The sequence below is a fragment of the Bison bison genome, unplaced genomic scaffold (genome assembly GCF_000754665.1).
Source record: "Bison bison bison isolate TAMUID 2011002044 unplaced genomic scaffold, Bison_UMD1.0 scf7180017864279, whole genome shotgun sequence".
NCBI lineage: Eukaryota > Metazoa > Chordata > Mammalia > Artiodactyla > Bovidae > Bison > Bison bison.
Window position 1 is genome coordinate 4,356,067 of NW_011494851.1, and position 10,364 is coordinate 4,366,430.

The following is a 10,364-nucleotide window of genomic DNA, read 5'->3' on the forward strand; positions in this document are numbered from 1 at the left end:
GTCCATGGGGTCACGAAGAGTCAGACACGACTGAGCGACTTCACTTTCACTTTTCACTTTCATGCATTGGAGAAGGAAATGGCAACCCACTCCAGTGTTCTTGCCTGGAGAATCCCAGGGACGGCGGAGCCTGGGCGGTGGGCTGCCATCTATGGGGTTGCACAGAGTTGGACATGACTGAAGTGACTTAGCTTAGCTTAGCTTAGGCCCTGGGCCCTAGGCCCACTGGGGATACAAATTACCTACAGCTTCACTAAATCATTTACTTTTCCTGGCTTCAGTTCTCTGAACTCTAAGTGTACTGGCCTATAGGACTTGTAGTGTTTTCTGAACTTCAAATTCTATGAGTCTAACTTATGGATTAATTTTTATGTGAATAAATTTTAAATCTCCTTTGGATTATTTTAGGATTATTTTTATGCCTTATCAATAGCATGTGATGGGAATTATAAAATAGCTCAATTGTCTAATGGCTTGGTTTATATTTGGGTTTACATGAGTAAATGATGCATAACCCTGATGTCTAACCAGTATTGTCACACAGAGTAACAGTTTCTACAAAATCATCATCTAAATGTATTAATATTATGGAATACATGAGTGTGACTCTCCTAATATCTTCATGCGACACTTATGGGTTCATTTGCTATTTCAAAGCACTTTGTTCATATCTTCTGTATGGTAGGTCATCAAAATCTGCATTTATTAAATTAGAAAAAAATACTTGGTATTTCATGGTTGCAATAGGCTATTGCCACAAGCCTTAGGAGGCAATTGGCTACAGTAATACAAAGGAATAAACTTTTATACTGGAGTGAGTAGCCTATCCCTTCTTCAGCGGATCTTCCCAACCCAGGAATTGAAACAGGGTCTCCTGCATTGCAGGTGGATTCTTTACCAGTTGAGCTATCAGGGAATCCCACGTGGAAAGATAATGCTCATTAATTCTTCAACATATTAACAAATCTTCATTTTTTTCTAGGCATTTAACCTTAACAATAATTTACAAAACTTCCCCCTGGTGGTCAAAGCGTGTAAATGCACCTATAAAATGTTCAGTTTTTTGTGCCATTGTTTTGGGACGGCTCATGAAGTTACTATCACATTCCCCCAAATATTTGAAACAAAAATACGTTTTTGACTAGCTAATTGCTGTCTATATTTATCAATCATGCTTTTCTGTGAATATCTGAAGGTAGGGATATTCTGTATGTGCACATGTGTGTGGGGTATGTGTGTGTCTTTATGTTATCTTTATAACTGAAAAATTAGGGAGATTTCACAGCAGACAAAGGTCAGAAGATCTCTGGCTTAATTTATCACCATGCTTTGTTTCTTAGATATAATTTTTTTAAATTAAAATCCTTCCAATGGATTTATAAATAGAAAATATGTAAAATCTCTTTGGAAAACATGAAAGAACAAGAAAAAAAAGGGGAAAATAAGTATTTGTGAGCTCTGAAGAAATGATAAAGTTATACATGGGTTTCCTAAACTCTGAGAATTTAAAAAGTTTTTTGTTTAAGAAGACATCCCTAACAAATACATCCTAAAAATGTTATGGATTATCCTCAAAAATTTGCATTGCTTGTCTTCTATACTCTAGCTCACTGACTTAAAAAGCCCAGTATCTCTATTGTATTTTTCAAACCAGGCTAAACTGGCTCACTACCTTATAAATTTAAATCCTTTACAAATTGGCCATGGGTTTTTTGGTTGATTAAAGTGATTTGGAAATAAATCATGTCATTTAATCTCACTTCATTGTACTACAACCACAGAATATATGGATTCTCATGCATGTATGACCTGCATACAGCTCTCAGTGTTTAAGTTGTATAATGCATTAGAGGCCTGTTTTTGAAGCAATCCAGTTTCGGTAATAAGTCACTTTTGTGTAGACTCCAGGTTTGTTCCTTTGACCACAGTTATCTCCCCAGCTCACAATTCCAATGAGATACCAGGTATCTTTAAAGTCCTTTCCAACTAAAGGTCCCCCAGAATCACCCTGAAAAGAAAAAAAGAGAAAGAAAATGAATTAAATATGAAACTCATTACTTAAGGTATTTTGATGAACCACATATTTTATTATTAGAAAGTATATTTATAGACTACCAACTGCAGGATAATTCATTGAAACATGGGTTTTAGTAATTATAAAAGCCTTAAAGTTCAATTTCCACATTTAAAAATTATTTTTCAGTTTTATAGATGTATAATTCATGAATAAAATCATATATATTTAAAGTGTACATTGTGATAATTTGACATATATGCTTTGTGAAATGATTACCATGATCAGGTTAATTAACACATCCATCACCTCACATAGTTACTTGGTGTGTATGTGTGCGTGTGTGTGTGTGTGTGTGTGTGTGTGGTGAGAATACTTAAGGTCTACTCTTAGCAGATTTCAAGTATACAACACAGAAAGTCAAGCTGTGACTTTTTTTTTTTTCCTGACTCCAAGTAGGGTGCCTGGGCTTCCGTTTTATCAGATGAACCAAACCCCTCCCCATGAACCCTAGTAGCCATCCTTGTATTCCTGCTTCCATTGTGCCTGAGTCCCTTCCTTGATGATTTCCCCAACTTTTTTATGACTAGAACTGCCTAGAGCTGCCTTATATGCACAGCACAGTCACAAGGCAGGAATCTTACCTGTGCTCCCCAATGCAGTGAAAGCTCTTTATTTTATGACCACCACTCTATCCAGAGACTTACCACTAATCTCACCATTCGCCTAGATTCCCGGGTTCTCTGTGTTCCAGTCGCCACCTTCCACTTGTCTGTCATAGCCTGAACCTCTCTCTGGAATCCCTGAATGCTAGCTGCCTCCCTCCACACTCTTAGCCTAGATGTATACCAGATTCTGCTCTGGCCCAGCCCATGTGCTGCACAACTCCCTGCTGGTTTTCTGACAGAGGTTGTCTATGCTGTGTAGTCTGTGGGACTCTGGGCAGAGTTTTCTGCCACCTGATGACAATACAATTCCCATCATTTCACCATATGGAATCACCTCCTTGGAGTTTTCAAGAACCCCCACATGTTCTTGTAAACACTTATAAAGCAGTGCCTACAGGATGAAACATGTGTTACAAATGCATTTGTCTGAAAATATACATGCAGGACAGATGCTGGACAAGAGGAGGGCCCTGGAAAGGGGACTAGATACAACTTGACCTAATCTGCCTCACCATTAACTGCTTCTCACTTCTCATCCTCCTTAGGCTGAGACCCAACAGATTACTTGCAGTTGCCTCAAATATGAATTGTAATTTCACACCTTCATAATATGGCTGTGCTTTATCTCTTTTCTATAATATTCTCTGCTTATTCTATAACCAGCTAAATGTTCTTTATCTTTCAGGCCTCATTGAAGTATTATCTCTCTCATATTTGTTCCAAAGATGTTCCCTTCAAGCTAAAAATATTTATTCTCCACATCTGAAACTAACATTGTATTGTAAATCAACTATACTTTAAATAAAAAATTGTTCTCTATTATATAACTTATTACATCATAGTTTATTGTTCATGATTATTTCCTTTCTAGATGTTAGCTCTTTAAGGAAAGAGACTCTGCTTTATGAAACTCTGGATTTCTGATATTAAAATTAAATTTTATTGGTTAGTTTGATAACATCAAGGAAGCTTTTTGGTTATTTTGTTTTGCTTAATTTGTTTGTTTTGCTTAATAAAACATTAAAATGTTTGTGTTTGAAATTAGCATTTATAAATTTTTGCATGGACATAATCTCTGTATTTTAGTAATATAAAGAGCATAGAATATTTTTGAGCCAGATAAAATATTTTTGAGTTAATGGCATCAAAATAATCTCTCTCCACCTACCCTGCAGGCATCATATATTCCTTCCAGATATCCAGCACACATCATTCCAAATTTTATATCACTGCCATACACATGTGGCTGCTTGCACACATCATCACTTATGATTTTCAGTCTGGCTTCTCGAAGATCATTTTGGGATTCCCCTTAAGGAAAAGCAAAGTAATTTTAGTGTTTACAAGCAGTATTCTTAGCTAGAATGAAGTGCAGACCTTTTTATTTCAAACTAAAGTTGTCAATCCTAAAGGAAATCAATCTTGAATATTCATTGGAAGGACTGATGCGGAAGCTGAAGTTCGAATACTTTGGTCACCTGATGCAAAGAGCCGACTCATTAGAAAGGACCCTGATGCTGGGAAAGATAGAAGGCCAGAGGAGAAGGGGATGACAGAAGATGAGATGGTTGAATGGCATCACTGATTCAATGGTCAAGAGTTTGAGCAAGCTCTGGGAAATGGTGAAAGACAGGGAAGCCTGGCACGTTGCAGTCCGTGGGTTCGAAAACAGTTGGATATGACAGAGTGACTGAACAACAACAAAAGTTGTCAAACAAGATGAAGTTAATGTAAGAAGTTCTTAAGGAAATAAGTTCTATTTATTCTCTGGCAAATGTAAATGAAAATTGTCCTTATCTCATTTTTAAATATCTATACTAGCAAAGAAAACACTTTGTTTCTTTTTTTCTGGAAAACCTTTGTACCTTTACTTAAAAACAATCAGTTTGTATATTTAGGAAGGTATTATTTTTTTAATAAGTTTTTATTTGTAGATTGTTCCCAGAAACTTTGTAGGCCTAGACAGTTTTGGCCTGATAAAATAACTATATATCTTTATTTTATCCTTTATATTTTATGGGGAACTCTCACACACATAATGACAGGTAAAGGCAATGATTTCATTATGTATTATAATTTTGGAACCCCAGGTCATAAACTAGAGCCTGAGTTATAGAAACCAATACTAATGCAGAAGACAACTATTTATGATAGAAACCAATAATATAACAAGTATTCAGGGGTTCTTTGTATCAGCCACATGCTGGTTGGGAAACTGACCCTGCAGTAGACAAAATTCTACTATGATCCCCAAGATTCCTATGTGATGTCTTTTCCCCTAGGTCTAAGTGGGACCTGTGAATATAATGGATGTCATTCTCATGATTAGGTTATATTCTGTGACACAGGTGAGGGAATATTGAAGATTAATTAAGATGTAGTCAGCTTGATATTGAGTTCATCAAAAGGGAAATTATTCAAGGTGGGCCTGACTGAATCAGATAAGCCCTTTTAAAAGGGGTTTAGGCCTTCTGTTGAAGCTCCAATACTTTGGCCACCTGATGTGAAGAACTGACTCACTGGAAAAGGCCCTGATGCTGAGAAAGATTGAAGGCAGGAGGAGAAGGGGATGACAGAAGATGAGATAGTTGGGTGGCATCACGAACTCAATGCACCTGAGTTTGAGCAAGCTCCGGTAGTTGCTGATGGATAGGGAAGCCTGGAGTGCTGCAGTCCAAGGGGTCATAAAGAGTTGGACATGACTGAGCGACTGAAATGAACTGAACTAGGCTTTCCCTGAGTTCAGAGACTTTTTCCCAGTAGTGTTGGAGAAGCAAGCTGCCATAAACTCTGTAGGTGCAAGAAACTAAATTCCATCAACAACCAGTGAGCTTGGAAAAGAGTCATAGATGAGACCTCAACCCCAGCCAATACTTTGATTGCTAATGAAACGTTGAGAGGAGATGCCAGCTATGCTATGTCTGGATTTCTGACCCATAGAAACTGTGAAATCATAAATGCATTTTCTTTCAAGTTGTTAAATTTGTGGCAATTTGTTACACAGCAGTAGAAAACTAATCAGATCAGATCAGATCAGTCGCTCAGTCATGTCCGACTCTTTGTGACCCCATGAATCGAAGCACGCCAGGCCTCCCTGTCCATCACCAATTCCCTGAGTTCACTGAGACTCACGTCCATCGAGTCAGTGATGCCATCCAGCCATCTCATCCTCTGTCGTCCCTTTCTCCTCCTGCCCCCAATCCCTCCCAGCATCAGAGTCTTTTCCAATGAGTCAACTCTTCACATTAGGTGGCCAAAGTACTGGAGTTTCAGCTTTAGCATCATTCCTTCCAAAGAAACCCCAGGGCTGATCTCTTTCAGAAACTAATAATGAACACTAATTTCTGTAGAATGTCAATTCAGGATTTTTTCTGGACAGGTATTTGCTAAAATGTTTAAAAATGCTCAAGATATTCTGTTCTTTGAGTACAACTACTGTAACTTTTTTTGGCTATTACCTTACCAATTAAAAATAATTCATGCCCAGTGCTGGGAAAGGTAAGATGAAATGCACAGTGTAGGTGACAGTATAAATTCATAGCTTTTAAATAAAACTCATTGGCAAGGAGTTATAAAAAGTTTAGCCTACAAATCCTGTACATCCCTCAACTATTTCTCAACTACTGTGAGAATGCTTAATGACATTTCCCAGAAAGTATTGCTCTTTTTTCAAGGAATCAGTTTTTAAATTCAATTTCTCCATTTTTTCATTTTTATTATATTCATTGCCACCCTTATATTATTTCCTTCCTCGTATTTATTTTAGGTTTATTTTCTCTTCTTTTCTAGTGTCTTAAAAGGAGAGCTTTCTTATTTTATAATGCATTTTGCTATGTTTCCCTGTCTCTGTACTGTTTTAGCTGCATCCTGCATTCATTTCATTCTATTAATACTTATGATTATCTTCAAGATTTCCTCTTTTACCTATGGATTATTTAGAAGTGTGTTGTTTAATTTTTAAGCATTTAGAGATTTTTCTATTATCTCTCTGTTACTGGTTTTTAGTTTGATTGCATTACCATCAGAGAGCATACTATATATGATTTCCATTCTTTTAAGTTTGTCGGAGAATGTTTTATAGACGTAGATATAGTCTATCTTGGTGAATGTTCCATTGGTGCTTTAAAAAAGTAGGTATCCTGTTGCTAATTATAGTGTTCTACATAAATTAGATTGTATTGCTACTCAAAAACTATTATGGCAGATATATTTCTGTGCCAACCTGAGACTCCAGGTCAGAAATGATTTCTTTCCATCAAGCCAAAGGGAATCTGAGATGCTCCTCTCATCAAATGAAGAATGCAACTCTATCTTAGGAGAAGATCCATTAGAGAGAGAGAAGACATATTGTTGTCAGGCTTACAGCTCCCTGGGCTTATTAAACTATGGGTAATAATTTCTGTGATTGGAAATATAACCTTAAAGAAACCACATGGGACATCTGGAGAAAAATCTAAAGACCATCAAGCCCATCATCAACCACATTAGTGAAAGGTATTCCTGGTTCCTTAGTGAAGAATGAGAATTAATGATTTATTCTTTAGAGTTTATTGTATATCAATAAATTGTATAGAGCTCTGTGAATGAATTTTTTCTTTCTCAAAAAGTCCTTTCTTATCTTCTCAAGCCTAGAGTCAAAGAAACCCTGTTGCTGTTGTTATATGTATGCGCCTGGACCAAATTTCAGAATCCAGAGTATGTCTGAGTATGTTTTGAAAACCTTAAAACATGAAGCCAATTTTATTTTTTAGGAGATTGTTAATATATCAAGTTAAATCATTTTAGAGAGGTCAGTGTAAACTTTATTTTGAGAGATGATTTGTCTCTATACAGTATTCTTACCCGAATCACTCTTAATTAGCCTCTTTAGTTCTGAAGCAGATTTTGCTGCAACTGGAGATTATAGCTGAGCAAAGGAAACATTTTTGAGGTGACTGAGAAAAGTGATACTAAGTGACGGAGCAAACTAAGGGGAAGGGCAGGTGAAAAAGAGAGGAGGCTCACAGAGGTGAGGCTCAAAGTGAAGGTGTCAGACTGAAGGTAGGCATGAGTATTTTAGCATATCTAGTGTATACCTGGCATTGCATAGGTAATGGTACATAGAGATAGACTTTAGTGTTTCTGAGGGAACCTTCTTTCCCTTTATATCTTCCTTGAAGCCTGTCCTGTTGGAGCTCTTTCCCTCATTACGCGTGATTCTGACCAAGCTGCCAATCACATATCTACCTTTATTTCTGTAGTTGTAAGAGTGAGAATTGAGTCAACCAGTCAGTCTGGTACCCCTGGACACAAGCTGGGCCAAAAGAGACCTTTTCAGGGATTAACATAGATTCTGGCAAAGGAAGAGACGCGTTCTTCCCTGGCGTCAGCTAGGTGAAGATGTACACGTTGAGCTGCTGTTGGCCACCCTCACCACTATGTGGCGCTAGAATCCCTTGTAATGAAGGTGACCTGGGGAAAACCGAACCAACCCATGCGAAAACTCAGAGATTCAGAGCCTGATGACATTACACAAACTCCTGAATTCACACATACCTGAAGCCAGACTCATATCACCTCTTAATTCAAAATTACAAAGGCCAAATTTGCCATATTATTATTATTTTTTACTTTAGTTAATTTGGGTTGAGCTTCTGTCACTTGCAAAACAAGAGCCCTAATCCAAACAGTGTGGAAAAGTCTGACAGGATATTACTGATGGACATTAAATAACACTGCCATGAATAGAGCTTAGAGCTCCGTGATTCGTTTTTAGATACCCACCACCATAAAAAAGTGCTCCAAATCCTGTGATATAGACAGTTGAATTTGGTTGGAAGGACGCAGAGGCTTCTGGCAAACAAATTCGACGGATGTCATCAGTAAAGGAGACTCTGGGAGAGAACTGCACAACAGCAATGTCGTACTCTCTTGCTGGGGAGCTGTACCTCTCATGGACGATAATTCTTTTGATGTTTCTTTTCATTAATGGAGGGTTGATTTTTGTTCCAAAGCTAACAGTCCACTGATGTGGGTTTGCTTTACTGGAAAAGTTTAGATAGTAACAGAATATATGAATTGCATTACAATAATTGCATGTAGGTTAATAAAAAAGAAAATTCCACCCTAATACACTTGGATTCAATGATAGCTTTCTTTGACCATATAGTCTACTGCTACTATTTTGAAAGATAAAATATATACAAAGAGCATCTTCGAGCTGGAATCCAGTACAGAATTATTGAATTTTAGAGCTGTAAAGCCTATAAAGTGTTGTTCATTCATTTCTTCAGTAAATATTTATTGATCATCTACATGTTGAACCTTATTTGAAGTGCCAGGAATAAAGTGGTGAACAAGTCAGAAAAGCCCCTGCTGGTGGGTACATTTGATTCCAGGGAAGGAAAAAGAGCAAAACGAATGACTAGATCAATAACTTACAGCAATGATAAGGACTATAAATAGGGCAGTGGATATGGCACTTGGGTTGAGACATGGTTGATGAGCAGTCAGCTATGGGAAGATGGGATAAGTTTTCAGGCAAATATCCCAAGAAGAGACTGGCTGCAGTTCAGGAAACAAAGGAAGAATGATGGGAAATGAGGTTGGCGAGGTAGGCAGGGGCCAGATTTTAGAGTGTTTTGTACGTCAATCAAAAGATGCTTGCTCCTTGGAAGAAAAGCTATGACAAACATAGACAGCATATTAAAAAGCAGAGACATCACTTTGCCAACAAAGGTCCAGATAATCAAAGCTGTGGTTTTTCCAATAGTCATGTATGGATGTGAGAGTTGGACCATAAGGAAGGTTGAGTGTGGAAGAACTGATGCTTTAAAATTGTGGTGCTGGGGAGGACTCTTGAGAGTCCCCTGGATTGCAAGAAGATCAAACCAGTCAATCCTAAAGGAAATCAACCCTGAATATTCATTGGAAGGACTGATGCTGAAGCTGAAGCTCCAAGACTTTGGCCACCTGATGCGAACAGATGGCTCACCGGAAAAGACCTTGATGTTGGGAAAGATTGAGGACAGGGAGAGAAGAGGGCAACAGAGGGTGAGATGGTTGTATGGCATCAATGACTCAATGGACATGAGTTTGAGTAAACTTTGGGAGAGATAGCTAAGGACAGGGAAGCCTGGCATGCTGCAGTCTATGGGGTTGCAAAGAGTAGAACATAGCAACTGAATGACAACAAATAGGTCTTGAATAAAGTGCTTAAATTTTATTCAAATAATATGGGAATTCCCTGGATGATTTTAACTGAGAGTAATGTACTCTCAATTACATTAAAAAATCACATTGGGAGAACTTGGGGAGAAGATGGCGGAGGAGTAGGATGGGGAGAACACTTTCTCTCCCACAAATTCATCAAAAGAACATTTAAACGCCAAGTAAATTCCACAAAACAACTTCTGAATGCCGGCAGAGGACATCAGGCACCCAGAGAAGCAGCCCAAGTCTTCGAAAGGAGGTAGGAAAAAATATAAAAGACAAAAAAAGAGACAAAAGAGGGAGGGACGGAGTTCTGTCCCGGGAAGGGAGTCTTAAAAAGAGAGAAGTTTCCAAACACCAGGAAACCTAACTGCCGAATCTGTGCCGAGCCTTGGAAGCACAGAGGGCAACATAAAGGGGGGAAAAATAAATAAACAATTAAAACCTGCAGATTGCGAGCCCTACGGTAACTCCCCCAGTGGAGAAGCAGC

The 10,364-nt window shown here is 38.0% G+C and overlaps 1 protein-coding gene across 1 annotated transcript in view; it reads right to left on the reverse strand.

The window, feature by feature from the left end:
- Positions 1-1,846: 1,846 nt before the first annotated feature.
- LOC104995179 (transmembrane protease serine 11A-like) overlaps positions 1,847-10,364 on the reverse strand; it is a 69,067-nt gene continuing 60,549 nt past the window's right edge. Inside the window, exons 8-10 of the mRNA XM_010848907.1 lie at positions 8,446-8,705; positions 3,851-3,993; positions 1,847-2,008 (exon numbers count right to left, since the gene is read on the reverse strand). Of these exons, the coding sequence (XP_010847209.1) occupies positions 1,847-2,008; positions 3,851-3,993; positions 8,446-8,705 (565 nt within the window). The remainder of the gene's footprint in view (positions 2,009-3,850; positions 3,994-8,445; positions 8,706-10,364) is intronic.